Source organism: Strongylocentrotus purpuratus, unplaced genomic scaffold, assembly GCF_000002235.5.
Source record: "Strongylocentrotus purpuratus isolate Spur 01 unplaced genomic scaffold, Spur_5.0 spur5_scaffold_19, whole genome shotgun sequence".
NCBI classification, from domain to species: domain Eukaryota; kingdom Metazoa; phylum Echinodermata; class Echinoidea; order Camarodonta; family Strongylocentrotidae; genus Strongylocentrotus; species Strongylocentrotus purpuratus.
The window spans coordinates 28,153,104-28,169,746 of NW_022145604.1; the positions used below are offsets into that span (position 1 = coordinate 28,153,104).

The following is a 16,643-nucleotide window of genomic DNA, read 5'->3' on the forward strand; positions in this document are numbered from 1 at the left end:
AACAGTATAACATTCAAGAAGTATTTTATACATAATTCATAATCATAAAATCAAGGAAATGATATTACAACCCATTACAAAAGACAATCACTGTCTCTCTCATATACCTACACCCACGCCCACACAAACACAAACGGCCAAACAAACCGAACTTCATCCCACTATAACAATACAGCATTGTTAACTTGTAGAAATAGGAAATATAACGATATCAACCTGATCAAGATGAACACAGGAATACTATTCATATACAAAGATGCAAGAAATTCAAATTGAAACTATTCCACATAGCAATTATTCCTCTTTGCTAGAACCTAATCGTTTTACTAAAATTCATCAAACAATTTTATACGATTAGCCTCCATGACAGAATTATTGAAAATAATTTTTAAAAAAAATAATAATAATAATTATAGTAGTAGTGATGATAATAATAATAAAACAAATGAATATAGTAATACTACTACTAAAAACAAAAATAATTATAGCAGTAGTGACGATAATAATAATAATAATAATGATATTTATAATGATAATCAATATATTTCTACTACCAAAACTACTACTACAAATAATATACAAAAATTACTGGCACTACCAGTAATACATGTACTAACAAAGATTTGATATAACAGCCCCTTTTTGTGTGTGAATATTATTCATTGCCTTCCATTCAACATATTCATAGGAAACTAAATTACATTTTATAGATAATATAAAAAACAAGCTCATACGTTTCAATGATATGACAAATAATGACAGAATGGAAACAATATAACATAAAATACCTCCCCCCCCCCCCCCACCCCCAGAAAAAAAACACCCTATGTATATTTCTGTTTTGTTCTTAATACAGTTTGTTTATATCTCATTAAACAATTCCATAGAGAAAAAACAAAACAAACAATCCATTCTATAACGATGAATGGAAACATAGGGATACTAATAATAAACAAATAATCAAGGAATGGAACAATATAACATGAAATTAAAGAAAACATTAAATATAAACACACGCACATCCTGCTCACTGGAAGAAAAAAACTCCAGTCAGTTTTAATATTTCTACCACTTCTGCCCACTTCTGCAAATGTAAACTTAGTTTAAGACCTTGTGTTGCTATCTCCTTTTTTTCATCCCTATATATTATGTACTTCAACTGGCAGAGGTATTATTAAGTTTGCTCTAGCCCGATAAATCATTTTTTTAATCAAGAAAATAACTGGTCTTAAAGCATCTAACTATTTGGGAGTTTCCTAAAATTCCGACATGGATATCCTACCAATCTGCATTTCTAAGTTCCACTAATTCTTACATCTTGATAGTATCATGACATCAAAACTGTACATAAAGGTCGGGTGACATCCAAATATAAGTTGATTCCTGTTGATGTGCAGGGCTTCATACAACTGATATTTTGTTATTCAAACATCTAAATATATTTCATTCATTTTTTGATATTTCTAAAAATAATTTTCTCAGACCTGCTAAGCTCCACCCTAAAAAAATGCTCTAGATCTGATTAATCTTGTGACATCATCTGTCAATCATTAGTGGGCTCACAAGAGACAGTTGTATGTAATTTCTCCCAGCTCAGCACATCCATGCTCACAAAAGAATTGCATTCTTTCATACAATCCCTTCACATTAACTTTCTTTTCCTGGTCATGATACAGCTCGTCTGACATAGCAACTCCTATGTTGGTATTGTATGCTCGATTGTACAAAATATGAGTTGTATGCAGCCCTGCACATCAACAGGAATCTACTTATATTTGGATGTCACAGTTCCAAAACAAATGCGAATATATTTCTGCACTTTGTTCACAGAGAGAACACTCGTCATCACCAACAAAACCAATCTTAAATAAATACTCCTTTGTGTACATCGCCCCACAAAGTAATTTGTATTGAAATTCTCTTTGTTCCCTAATAAGACTGTCGTGACTCTAGGCCTCACAAAAATATCTCATATATTCTTGTTTGTGAAGTCAAAATCATTGTGGCCATCTCATATCTGTAAGCTATATAAATGTTGTAGATTTGTTACAAAATATTCCTTAATAAACACAATGACTCTCTCTCTCTCTCTCACACACACACTCACACAAGCACACACGCCAATACAATTGTAATAGCATCCCACTATACAAATACATACAGCAGTAGATGCATACATATGTATGTGTGTTGAATTTTTATGGTAACTTTATGTTCGAGTTATCTATGGTAGGTTAGCCAAATGTAGTGGCATGAAAAGATGCATCCAGAGCACAAAATGCATAACTGTTGGAAATCGTAGTTTTTTCACACAGACGTAGGACCCCATTATAAGAATATGCAGCTGGTAACTGCAGAAACCATCTGGATGTGGCTATACTGTATACAATCAGATATTTAAAAAAAACAGAATTAACAAACATCACTAACTAGTATGTCTTTTGCTCTCTGGACGCATATTTTGGTGCCACAGTTTGCTTAGTTACCTAAGTTTTGTGATCAATAGATATATTGTTTCACATAATTGTTGAAAATTCTGACTATCATGATGACATTAATTGTTTATTCGTCAACCTCAAAGTTTGTTCTGAAATTCTCAACTGGGGTCTGACAGTAGGGCGCTGATTCGTTATCAACTTGATCACAAGAGCTAGACATGAAGCCATGTTGTTCAGTATATACATTGTCCTGACCAATGCCTACATGGGGGTTGGAACTCTCCCTGGAATCTTCAATTTCATACATGGGAAGATGTGGTGTAGGGGTAATAGACGAAGACCTTTTGGTGTATCTGAAAATAGAATCATTCAAAATTAATTACATGTACTTAATCAATCATTTTAAACAGTGTAGATTTTAAAAGACATTCATAAATTCTGAGTAATAGACTACGAAAGCTTTATGCTACTATGTGCACATGCCATTAAAAGTACTGCAAATGTATATACATGTGAAGGGTCTTGTCTCCATAATAACACATGTATTTCCTCAGACCTGTTTTGGTATATATTGTGTAATTGCATACAATTGCCGGTTCACAGGTATAATTGTTGAAAGCTGGTCACACCAGCAGCCCCTGCAAGGAGAGCCCCAAATAGACCAATCAAAATGGTTCGCTGCTGCTCAGATGATGTAATGTATCACTAATCTATTACAAAAACACATTACGAAAAGCTCTCGTTAAAACTATACCCCACCACTATAGCACAGCAGTCATGTAATCTGGTGGGGTAGCACTGCCCCAGATTCGTTTCTCTCGTTAAAACTTTGTAATCTGGTGGGGTAGCAATACCCCAGTTTCGTTTCTCTCGTTAAAACTTTGAGAGAGCTACTACTATTACACAGGCACCAATTGGAATCTGATGGGGTCTCACTACCCCACTTTCAATTCTCTCGTTAAAAACTTGGACAGAGCCTTGAGGCTCTGAGTGAGAGATTAAGATATTGGATTGCAGCTGACTCTACATCATCTTACGTAATACTAGTGTAAACAAACTCTTACTGGGGTCTGCCTGAAAGGAAATGAGAAGTAGGAAATAAGTATTTTACTTGTTTTAAGATATTTTTATGTCCTAAAGTCACTAATAATTTAGATGAAGACCAAATGAAAGTTCGAACGAAGCAAAATGACCCATAATTGGCGATATAACAACAATTTTAACTCTGGCAGCGAACCCCTGCATGTGTCTCTTTCTCCCTTCTCCCTTCCTTTCCCCTTGTATCATGCTTATCTCTCTCTCGCTATCACCTCATCAAGGTCTCGGTGGGGGTGGATTACAGCGCTAGTGTTTTTAATTAGGGCTTATCACAATCTCAGCTCTAGTACAAGTAGAAATGGTGAAAGTCAAATGGGGGTTTCAATTTTAAACGACGAGTTTTCGTCATGAAAAGTAATTGGGCATTTCTATTAAACACATGTAACATAAGAAATTTGAGAAAGACACAATAATAATAATAATATTCTGTTATATAGCGCTCAATACATTGATATAACGATGTGCCTAAGCGCTTTACAGATATAGTATTACCGGTCATTGGATTCAAGTTTACCCGCACACAATGTGTGCACATTTTCCACTCCCTGGGGAGCATTCCAGCCAGTTGCCATTTTACAAGCGCACACTTGCTCGTCCAACCACATGAACTTTTACATCCTACAAGGTAATGGTATGGAATTTTCTGAATCATTAACATTTCAAATTTCCATTAAAATACATGAAACATCACATGTACCTATTATTTTTCTTTTTGTAGCAAGAAGCCGCTGCAAGAGAAATGACCAAGAGGACTAAGATGACAACAACAACAATCACAACAATTGTGACTAAGTTGTTCTGGCCTGTAATAAATGGACTTCCTGGTTCCTGTGGATCTGAAAGTAAAAAAAGAAAATATATAGCATTTACAGATTCATCAAAAGTATTAAATAGTATAAGTACTTGTCTTCAATGAATTGTTGCAACAATCATGTTAAAGAGAAGGCTGAGTTCTGGGAAGATGTGAAAAATAATTTGTGAGCATTACTCATTCTTATTATGCAAGTGTGGAAGAACATCAGTTAAGACATGTTCCCTGAAAAGCATGGCTCTTCAAATGCCTTCATATTCTAAATATGCATGTAACATCGTAAAAATCGGGGGCCGGCTTTTTACGCCACGTGTTCGTGTAGTCCCATATACATCTTTCTGTGCAAGTGTTTGTAACTTTACCAAGATTTGGCCAAATTTCTTATCATTTTGATGATTCCAGAACCTTGCAATACACACAAATGCTAGATGATCAACCTTTTCTGGTCGGTTCCCCACCGTTTCTTTCACAATGCAATCGCATGACTAGAACTCAACTTCATCTTTAATGCCACATTTATGAATACTGGTATATAACATCTACATGTATACATGTATCATATTGTACAATATGTTCTTGGAACTTAGTGCAACTACATATAAATAACCATAAAGAACTACCTGTAATCCCTTTATCATGTTTATACTCTCAATCAATTCAATTTAGTTTATTTGTTTAATATATGGAAATGTTACATGGGATTTTGTTGGCAAGCAATACAAATACATATATGAACAACAAAAACGGTAATAACCAAATATTAGTGAAAAATGTACATAGGCGTTGACATCTTAGACATTTAAGTAAAATTACCCATAGAATGAGCACTAAGAAAGAGTAAAATGAGAAAGAAGCTGATAGAGGAAGAAGGAAACGAACCAGAAGAAGGGGAAGGATATCTAGAGAAAGGGAAAGAGAGCTTATGTGAAGTAAAGAACAGAGAAGTAGGGACAGTTGTAAGAAGAAAGAGAGAATATCACGGAATGATAAAGGTATTGAACAAGACGATTATGAATTCCCACTATCAAATAAGTTAACACTTTCTTATATTGACATAAAAGTGCAACAGAAGACAATAAAGAAAAAGATGTGATAAGAAAGAACCAGGAAAGAAGGGGGAAAAAAAAGGAAAATTGACATAGAAAGTATAAGAATGTATACATTTTTATATAGCAACATCATAAGCAGCATTAGCGTTCTATTGAAACATGACAAAACGACAGTATTATCCCTTTGCATAGTTAATGTACAATATCAGCAGAGGTACATGTACCAATTAAAGTACTCATCTCCAATCGATTCTATGTAGTGCATTTTGTCTGTTGTGGGGCTTGGAGCATCTCCAAACTTCCTCAATAAGAAGACAATTCAGTTTACTATAATCATAATAAACTAGAATGAACACAAACAATGGCTAAACTGTGTGTGCACCTACCTTGTACAACTTAAAATGAGGCAAAATATGTACGGCTTGAGATAAAAATGCATAGTACTGTGAATTTCTTTTTTAATCTACAATTTCTTTTGAGACAGCACAATATTCATTGTTAGTCATCGATTTGATGCCATGGTTAGGACTTCGGGTGTATGTTTTACCAGTCATAAATTATTGAAAGAAAATCTTTAAAGACTGCTTGTATATACCTGTACAGTTTGCAAGACTGTCTGAACTTTCATTAAGAGTAATCAGGTTGCTAGGACATAGGATGCAGGATTCCTCACGATGATTGGTCTGGTCTTGATAGGTGTTTAGAGGACATGGAGTACATGATGAACTTTCCAGATAGCTCCCTGGCATGCATGACACTGCACAAATAAATCAATTACATGACAAATGAATATACATTAGTTTACAAGTTGTTCACGGGTAACTTTCAAGATTATCTGCGACCTGATTGGTACAAAGCCACTGACATCTTTAAAATCCCTCATGAAAATGTGGTCCGCCAGACTTGTCAAGAAGCTTTGCTGCCCGTTACTGATATTCTAAACGCATCTTTTAGTCAGTCCCTTGTACCAGAGTGGTGGAAGAGAGTGCATGTTGTTCCTATTCCTAAGACATCTCAAGCATCAATCAATAACCTCAGACCAGTATCTTTGACTGATCATTTTGCCAAGATAGCCGAAATATTCATTGCTAAATGGACTTTCAGCAACATGGAGAGCACCATAGACCCAGCACAATTCGGGAACATGAGGGCTATATCCACCTCTCACTACTTGATTGATCTCATACAAATGATTCACAGCAATGCTGACCAGCCTAAAATCATTACTACAATGGTGACAACAAACTAGATAGGATAGACCACAGTATAGCTGTCCTCAAACTGCTCCAGATGAACGTCTGTCCTGGTGCTGTAGCATAGATAGCGAACTTTCTCACCAAACGACAACAGAGGATGAAATATCAAACAACGCTCTCTGATTCGCTGAAAGTTTCTGCAGGGGCTCCACAAGGGACTATACTTGGACCTATTATTTTCCTGGCAATCATCAACGAGGCATGTAGGGAGCCACCGTCGTCTTACTGGAATGATCTGTGGATGACCCAACAATGCTAGAATGCAGATAATCCCCATCGCCACCTAATATCCAGTCAAGTGTGAACACATTCCACACAAAAGTGATACTAAATGATTCAGGATAAAACACTCTTTCATAAGATGTATAATACTTTACTGTTCATAGATGATTGTTAAAATAATTAGCAATTTTCTAGGTGTAAACTTTTTTTTTGACTCACACTGTATACACCCAAGCCCTGATTATCAACTCAGCATCAAAATAATAATCCCATACATAATGTCAAAAATCGATGATTGAATATATTTTTTGTCTCCTTACCAAGACAGTCAGTACTTTGTGAAGATCCATTCTGGATGGTAATCATTCCTGGAGCACATGGAATACATTCTTGTTCTTGGTGCACATCAAGATCTAAGAATGTGTTGAGTAGACACGGTGGGCATTGTGGATTGGTCTTGTTTGACAGATCCACGTAATGCCCTGCATTACACACCGCTAAAAAGATACATGAAATGTAAAATACATAAATGTACCTCTCTAATAGCATTTGATGACAACAGATTTTTCATTATGTTTTCAACGTAATTTGAACATATATGTAGGCTTACAATGGGCATTGGCACTCACTTATCAATCATTAGCCTGTTCGTTTCCCCTTGCAATGATACACCATTATCTGTTGGTTCTTGGTTCTCAACACTGGAAATAGATGCTTACATTAATAATTCATGCTTCCATTACCCAGGCAAAACAATATACACAAAATATTGGGTTTAAATCATACTTTTTGTACTCTTTCTTCAATGAAAAACCAATGAAAATGTCATCACATGTCCCAAAAATTGCATGTGATGCATTATTGATAATAATAATAATAATAAAAACGTTACTTATAAAGCGCTTACCACCGAAGTCTCTAATTATTTTTTATTAAAGCAAACCCATTCCATTACAAAATACTAATAGTAATCAGTGTGAAAGTGACAAATCCAGGTAGAGAGGATGAATATTCAGTGGGCTAACTTTTCATAAAAGACAACAGAAAAAAGAACAAGGTTAATTAGGCGGGAATGGGGACAACAGAATAAAGGTCAGAGAGACTCACCAACACAGTCAGAAGCATTTGTTGCACCTGGTTCCAGAGTTATGTATCCAGTGGGACAAGGGAAACAGCTTTCTTGTCCAGTTTCGTTTTGGTAAGTATCGAGAGGGCACTGAATACATGTAGTGTTACTAGGATCTGACCAAACATCTTGGTAATGACCAAGTGGACATGGTTCTGTATATTAAGAAAATAAGAAAGGAAGGAAGTGATTACAATCAGATTAAAATTCTTTAAGGAAATAGCATGCATTAATTAAGGTGACTTACAGAATGATCCAGAATGATTCGGACTCAAGTTTACACTTACATGCACATAGTTATGTACATTTACATGCCTGTTACTAATTATAGCTTATTGAGAAAGCCTTAACTTATACATGTATGTATGCTGGCCTTCTTTTGGTCAATTGTTAACTTTGGTGAGAAGTTAAACGGTAAAGCCTGCTTATATGAATGTATATAGCAGGATTTTACTTCGGAGTCATTCCCTTATTCAGGCAAGCAATCACTGCATCTGTCTGAATCTAGAGTAGTGCTTTTTTCAGAACTGTGACAGTGTTTGTACGCTGACTGTTATGAATCTGCATGTTCAGTATCCTTGATGTACTCGACAAGACGTCTGAGCATCAGTCGCTCTTTGATCTTAGCATGAAACTGTACAGGTACAGGTAGAGGTGTTGTGGTCGAGTGGATATGTCACTGGAACGTGTCTCACATGGTCCGCGATTCCGAGTCTCACATGGTCTGCAGTTCCCAGTCTCGCTGCAGCACTAATGTCCTTTGGCAAGATATTAATCTAATTTTGCCACACTTGACTCAGATGAGGTAAATGGATACCTGGCAGGAATTAATTTCCTGAAATGCTACAGTACCATATTGGCAGCCATGCTAACACCTTGTTAATAATTGTGGAGGGCCAGGAGTGTCAAGTCTGACAGACATGAGTGCTATACAAGATCTCTCTTTTATCATTATTATTATAACAATTGAAATAGGATGATCTATAGCTTTGCAAACTTCTGTCCAATGATGCTTTATTGATGAATGGCATCACAACTGTTTCTATTGGCAAATAATAGAATGATGGAATAATGTCCGTCTCTGATGGGTGCTCATGGCACTTGCTCTCTAACGACTCACAAATTCAATGTTTTGAATTAAGGTTATTTTCCAATAGTTTTTGTTGTCAATGGTATTATTCTTGAGATGATGTTGTAGCTGGGAACAGGAAAGTCTTGAGGGATGACATGAACGTTGAAATACTCCTGATAGATTGTTGGAAGGTTATTCCATAGCTTAGGTCCAGAGAAGTAGAAGGCTCTGTCACCCCATGTTGTGCAACCTACTATCTAATTATTCTTAGTGATTTACTCGCGGGGAAGCACAAATGGCAAAATGATCAGAGATCTGATTACTGCGAAATTCTCAGTTGATCAAATCTGCGTCATCTACATGAGTGATCTTGGACTTAAGCATGAGGCCTAGCCTAAGCGTAGGCTTTGAAATATGCTGCATGAGATCATTTTAGGACAATGAAGCAGGCAGGGTCCTTACCTATGCAGTAACTGATATCATCAGCTCCAGGATCATTTGTTATTAAGCCTGCAGGACATGGAGTGCATTCTGCTTGTCCTTCTTGATCTTGGTATGTATGTAGCAGGCAGGGTATACACAGGACAGCAGTGGTATTGGGCACAATGTAGGCGAAATTTCCAACAGAGCAGGTAACTGGAAAAAAATATTACGATAAATATTTAAAAATTATGATACCGCTGAATCCAACAAACTGACCGGGAGTGCTGCAAAATGTCAAATATCCTGTATCTTTATGTAACTCCTCTTTCTACCCACTTGATGTGCCATAATACTGACTAAGATAATTGATTACCAATAATATTAAGACTATTAATTTTGCCTAAGTTCAAGGAGAATAAGATTGCAAGGTTTGATTAACAGCCCAAATAAAAAAAAGCATGTTTGGCAGGTATACATGTACTTGTGATACATGTTATATATGCATTATATATACTTGTGAAGGGACTGTAAAAGCTTACTGTAAAACTGCCCTTTGAAATTCAAATGCAGTGTAAATGTGTAAAAACATTTTGTTTGATAATGTCATGGTCAACAAAGTTAGCGTTCCACCAAAATTGTGTGTCCATTCCAGGTTCGAATTAAATATGTACATGTGTATTCATCCATTTTTCACTTCCAACAGGGTCTTTATACTGCATGTACATGTGTCTCAGAAAATTTGTTGTTGTAACAACAAATTTTCTGAGACACATGTAGATCTACATGTAGTTTAAAGACCCTGTCGGAAGTGAAAAATGGATGAATTATATATCAACGGAAAGCTTATGAGCCATACATTACAATAATATAAATTATATGCTATTCACAGGAGTAACAGGTCTCTCTCAAAAAAACTTGAAATCTACAACTTTGAAAATCAGAACGTAATACTAAAAATAGCTAGCGACTTGACATCATCCACAATAACTTCACTTACATCAATTAAGTATGGTTCAATGCCTCAGCTACATAGGTGAGCCGATCGGGTCAGCATGTCATGTTGTCATCATAACTGCAGCAATTTGACCCCTCTTTACCCGTAATTTGGAGGGGTGCGGAAAACGAGGTTTTAATTTGTTTTTGTTCAATATTGAAAGGGTACTACTTTTAACATGACTCAAGCATAATTGCAGATCTTCTTATGTATGGTTACAAATTTCACAAATGCTAATAATAATGTTGTTGTACTCTTTCTACTCACTTCGCCGAGGTATGTTTACGGCTTCTTCTTAAAGAATTCATTTTGTTTAGCATTGAGTTTCCATGCAATTCTGGCAAATCCCTGTAACCTGATTGACTTACCACAATTTGCATTATCAGACCAACCGGATCCTTGCGGGCAAGTAATACTGACATCTCCAGTACTTTGATTCAGGTCAACTCTAATGAGCTCACCATTTACCATCAATGAAAAGGATCCGTTTTCCAAAAGGTTCTCAAAACCGGTGTTTAATGCATCAAACGATTCTGCCACCGTAGCTAATAGAACAAGATAAAATACAAAAAAGCAATAATAGCATCTACACACGTTGTTTAACCCTAATAAGGACGATTTTTCTGATTGCTCGGGAACGCATGGCGCCCCGCCGCTCGCTGACTTTTTTCTTTCGAGTCTTGCGCAACTTTTAAAAGAATTTTTTTGAAAATCGGACCTACGCTTACAAGGTCACGTGACCTTTTGTCATTGCATGTCAGCCTGAAAATCGCTCATTTTCGTGATTTGTGTACAAAACATATGGAAAAGTCATTTTTCCTAAAAACAGATCAAACATGGGTTATTGGGTCTTGTTTAAAGTTTAGGTGGTTGTTTTGGGAGTCAATATAGTTGAATTGTAGTAAGAAATGAAATAAAACAAAAACAATGAAATACATAAGAAATTATCAAAACAAGGGATAACATGAGAAATAAGCTGGCTCTTCCAAATTTTTTTGTCATATTATTATTCAGAATGGTCTAATGAATATATATAGTGAAAAAGAATGCTTAAATATGAATAATATATGCCGAGATCTTAAGAGGGGGCCATAATGCCCCCCCCCCCCCCCCCCCCCCCCGGCCATACTAAGACCTCAAATAGCCCGGCCTTATTAGGGTTAATAGAAGTTAACTTTAATTGCTTTCCCTGATCATAACCGTAAAATGGATTGCATGTAAAAAATATTAAAAAAAGCAGTAAACAAAATATGTTGCATCCTTGCTTTTAATTTTTTTTTTTTGTCCTCATTGTGCACTTTGAGTCTATGCTATATATGTAAATATGTACCTGTCCTGTATATAAATGCTATATTGGGTTATTCAATTTAAGATTGGGAAATTAAATACTAATTTTGTTCTCCAAAGGTAACATGCATCACTGGTAATCTACATTTTAAGATTTTTAACATCAACTCAACTTGACAAATCAAAGAAAGTACATTTCTGACTTACTATTGCTGTCTGTGTCATTGATATTGACAGTGAATGAGATGGTGATTGGTAGGTCTTCCGATGCTCGTTTTTTCCTTGATGAACCACAATTATTGACCTTGATGGTATTGCAACAGAGAAAGACGTGATAATCAATTGTTCTTGAGGGGGGAAAAGGTTTTTCAAAGAAAATTAGAAAATTGATATAATACAAACGAAAATGCATTCTTTAAACTGCACCACTTATGGTTATAAGACCAAATACTTTACCAGTATGTCTTCATTTTTGTAAAATTACAAAATAGATACTCTCATCATCTTCATCAAAAAATGGGCTGTAAATGCCAAGTGGAAACTAGAAGATCTTGAACAAATGGTTCAAATGCTTGATGATGGAACTGTTGTTGCATGGCTTCAAGACAGCTTGAAAATATAAAATTAATTCAAGTACTTTTTCACATCAAGAATACTTGTATTTTAAAGCAGCATTGACCACATAGATTATATCTGATTGAGAACAGCATTACATACACATACTTACCTGTACATTTGAGAGAGCACATTTCTTGCAGCCAATGCCATTACTGTTGGCCGAATAAGTAGATTTGAAGGACTCCATTAGATTTTCTTGATCTTCATCTGAATCACAGTTAGCACCTGGATAAGCGAATGTGCCCTTTGCCTCCACAGCATCCGGAGACATTGTCTCTATAATGATAGCATTGAAATATCACATTGAATTGCAAATATCTGAAAGAGTTTTCCTTTCCTATCAAGTACTAAATCCCACACGTTGTTGGGTTGCCCAATGAATCTAAACTTCTATGACTGCGTATTTATTATCGTTTTATTATGCTCTCTTTCTCCCTTTATTAAAAGGTCTTCCTTTCTTTCTCCTTTTCTCTCCCCCTTTGTTCTCTCTCTCTCCCCTCTCTATTGTACAAATCTTCTGTTCTCCTCCCTCTCTCTTTCTCCTCTCTTTTATCCTAGCTCTAAACTCTTCTTTCTTTCACTTTTCCCCTTTACTCTGCTTCTGTAAAAGTGGATTTATTGCTGTTTGTCCTGGTTCAATACCAGACTAAGAGATTGATTTTGTTCACAGACATGAATTTTAAATTACTTTTGTTACGTTAAAATAAGCATCTTTAATTTGATTTTTCTCAAATATCAATCTAACGACGCAGGACTTTTTTTTTACCCCCCCCCCCCCCCCCCCCATCGTATGCAGTTGTTCATGTGCATGTACAAAAAACAGAGATAGATCTTCAGTGTAAATTTACAGATAATTCTTTGAGATGATACTTGAAACAAGTACAATGTGTACACATGTCTATTTCAACAAACATGAAGTTTAAAAAATGACAACAGCTGTCAAAGAAAGAATACATGTATTAAGGAACCCAAAGGGCAGAATCTACTATCAAACATAACTTACCCTTGCAAGCAGGCAAACTTGCTCTGCGGTTGTACTCATTTTCATGATTCCATTTGTAATCTGATTCAGGGCTACAAGAATACTCTGATTCCACTGGGCGAAGAAAGCTCATATCAGGTGAATTACAACTGACTGTGCACTTTTTAGTTTCACCTTCACTCCAACAATTAAGTGTTGCATTCTCGGGAGCCTGCAGACGAATGCAACCTATAAAACAAAAGGTCAAATAGTGTCTGTACTGTCATCCAATATCGCAATGATACAGCAAATGTATTGGTAAACTGATTCTAAAGTAAGGGACAATAATTACAAGGTAAGGGACAATAATTACAAGGTAAACAAAAAAACAAATGAGTCCTGTGCATAGCTGCAAGTACAGCTACAATAGATGCACGTTGGTTAAAGACTTTAAAGGGGAAGTCTACCCTGATACTAGGTTGGTTTTAATGGAAGCAGACAAAATCAAAGAAACAGGTCAGTTAAAGTTTGAACAAAAACCAATGAAAAGTAAGAAAGTCATAATTTTGTTAAGGTGCAATCAATGAAACATGTATTGGCAACTCTGTGACGTATCTTTCGAGCTCCCCTCCCATTTGCCATGCACTATGAAACTTCAAAATACTATATTTTCCCTGAAGACAATTTTCAATCATACCTTCACCCTAAATACAATTATTGTAAATATGTTTTCATACATTCACTGTATGAAACAAATCTATGACATCATAAATAACTGGGAAAATGAGAGTTTATGAAATTTTCTGTACAGATCAAATTGAAGTTGCCAATTTGTGTTTCACTGATGACAACTTCAAAAGTACATTACTTTCTTATTTTTACTCGGATTCGCTCAAATTGTTTCTGCTTTTATCAAAACCAGATTTAAAGGGATCCGGTAACTTTGTCTTAGATCCTTTAAAAAAATTCCTTGATTTAGCTCGTGCTGCAATGATAATTATAAACATTTAGGTCAGTCAGGAACCCCATGACTTTTACAAGCCGATCGCCTGTCTGATTATCAAGATATTAATGATTGAAAATCAAAATCAAATTTTGCGTTTGCCAAATGGTTTTCATAACACTGCAGTCTTTTGGGGAAAACAAGTATGCTAAAAGTAGTCATTCAAACGTTTTTAATTTTTTGAGGCACTTCTTGATCATTTGGAAGCGCAATTTTTTTAGGGCTTCAATATAATACCATATCACAGACACTGATAAGACGTAGGGCAGTGCATCTCAGATTTAACATTGTTAAACGATCCCTTTAGACATGGAGAGCACACGAGAATATACGTACCTGGACAATCCTGAATATTACATGGTTCTTGTTTTGTATTTTCTCCATGACAAGGTTGTCCATAATCATTAGGTGGTGGGTTGGTACATTCCCTTGAAGTATTTCGAGTTCCACCTTCACAGGGTACACTGCATGGACTCCACGGCAACCAATTACTCCAACCACCATTGACTGTAGAAAGAGAAATTTCAACAATAAATGATGAGAAATGCCAAAGTAATCAAAATAGAGTTTAGAAGATCTTGTAAACTATTCATAATGAACTCTTAAGGATTCTTTACATACGCTGAGGGTAAATTGGTGTGGTTTACTGTTGGGGTTCGTTAAAGCATAACTAAGCATACTGCACTCACATTTTTTTTTATTCCACATGGTATAACTTTTAAATAAGCAAATACTTGTAGGACTATTGTCCACTTATTCGTACTTACTGATTTCCAGCTCACAAAACTCTCCAAAGAATCTATCAGGACATGAACAGTGAGTTGTTCTATTCACGGTTGCACAGGATCCTCCATTCTCACAGCTCTCATTGTTGCACAGGTCGATAAACTTTTCACAGTTTATTCCTTCATAATCTTCAAGACACAGGCAGGTATAGGAGCGAAGTTTGTCCACGCAAGTACCTCCATTTTGGCAGGGGGTCAGGCTTTCACATTCGTCAGTATCTACAACAAACCATATACAGAATGTTTAAAAAGCGACATTCAGTGTGTAGCCTTGTTGGGGTTGAAGAGCTGGTTATTTCATAATTTTAAAATATTCACCAGGTAATTCCTATGGAGCCTTAGAAATAGACCCATAGAAGGTTTTGCTTGTCTCATCTCAAGTTCCAATGATTTTTGTCTGGAGATCTACTACTTTCAGCCTATTAACCCCCGTTTTATTATCAACTGTTAAAACGTCTTATAGTTTAACTGCCATGCGCATTATATCATTTTATGGATATTAAAAAAATGAGGTACATAATCTTTTCATTGGTACGTGTAGAATATGATGTATTTTTTGAAAGACACATATTGTCTGTTTGGCGCCACTTGGGCCAAAACTCATATACTCTAACACAGAGTGAACGCTCGTATGGCTATGGACAGACGATATGTGAAATGCATATTTTACCATCACACATTGAGGGAGTCGAGGAGGTTGTAGGAAAAGCTTGGTGGGAGTCAAAGTCTGTCCATGAAATAATGTTCCCATATAGTTGTGGCAAGCACTCTGATGTGACTTTAGACAACACGTCCTCTGAAACATATCCACTCCAAACGTTGATGCCAGTCATGTAAATAGAATCTACAAACAAATGAAAAAAGCATGTGTATTACAGTAATGTAATCAATATTACAACTCATCGCGCAAACATGAGATAAATTAGAAGGAAAATTTAATATCTGCCAAGGATTCAAAATGATTATTTTTTATTTCATCATCCCAATTATATCTCCTTTACAATCTACAAAAAAGAAAAAAAAAATAATGAAAAATAATCATGATGGTAAAATATCACCCCTGAAGAATAAAGAAAAATATGAACTTCATTATAAAGGACAAGAAATATATCTAATGCAGAGAATGACATTTCATAGAGTACCTGCATTTTTGTAACATTATCAATTAGCATTATCTCGATCAAGTGTACTATTGGTGGACAGTCCTTTTCATGGCTCCCCAATCCTCCCCCCCCCCCCTTTCCCACATGGTGCAACCGTAAGCCTACTGTATATATTCAGAATTATCAGCATTATCAGTATGTGCTTTGTATTCAGTCAGATGCAAAATATTGCTACTACTACTACCACTGCTACTACTTCTACTACTACTACTACTACTACTACTACTTCTACTACTACTGCTACTACTACTACTACTTCTGCTACATTGTGCATGTTTACGTAATACGGTTTTATAAAATGGTGTGACATAGATCCTAATCAAATGATTGGCTGAGA

The 16,643-nt window shown here is 35.8% G+C and overlaps 1 protein-coding gene across 1 annotated transcript in view; it reads right to left on the reverse strand.

The window, feature by feature from the left end:
• Positions 1-804: 804 nt before the first annotated feature.
• LOC754362 overlaps positions 805-16,643 on the reverse strand; it is a 75,314-nt gene continuing 59,475 nt past the window's right edge. Inside the window, exons 36-48 of the mRNA XM_030990787.1 lie at positions 15,814-15,987; positions 15,126-15,362; positions 14,695-14,865; positions 13,398-13,604; positions 12,504-12,670; positions 11,984-12,080; positions 10,858-11,034; positions 9,535-9,708; positions 7,982-8,155; positions 7,195-7,371; positions 5,992-6,153; positions 4,234-4,372; positions 805-2,791 (exon numbers count right to left, since the gene is read on the reverse strand). Coding sequence (XP_030846647.1) covers positions 2,563-2,791; positions 4,234-4,372; positions 5,992-6,153; positions 7,195-7,371; positions 7,982-8,155; positions 9,535-9,708; positions 10,858-11,034; positions 11,984-12,080; positions 12,504-12,670; positions 13,398-13,604; positions 14,695-14,865; positions 15,126-15,362; positions 15,814-15,987 — 2,285 coding nt within the window. The 3' untranslated portion in view covers positions 805-2,562. The remainder of the gene's footprint in view (positions 2,792-4,233; positions 4,373-5,991; positions 6,154-7,194; positions 7,372-7,981; positions 8,156-9,534; positions 9,709-10,857; positions 11,035-11,983; positions 12,081-12,503; positions 12,671-13,397; positions 13,605-14,694; positions 14,866-15,125; positions 15,363-15,813; positions 15,988-16,643) is intronic.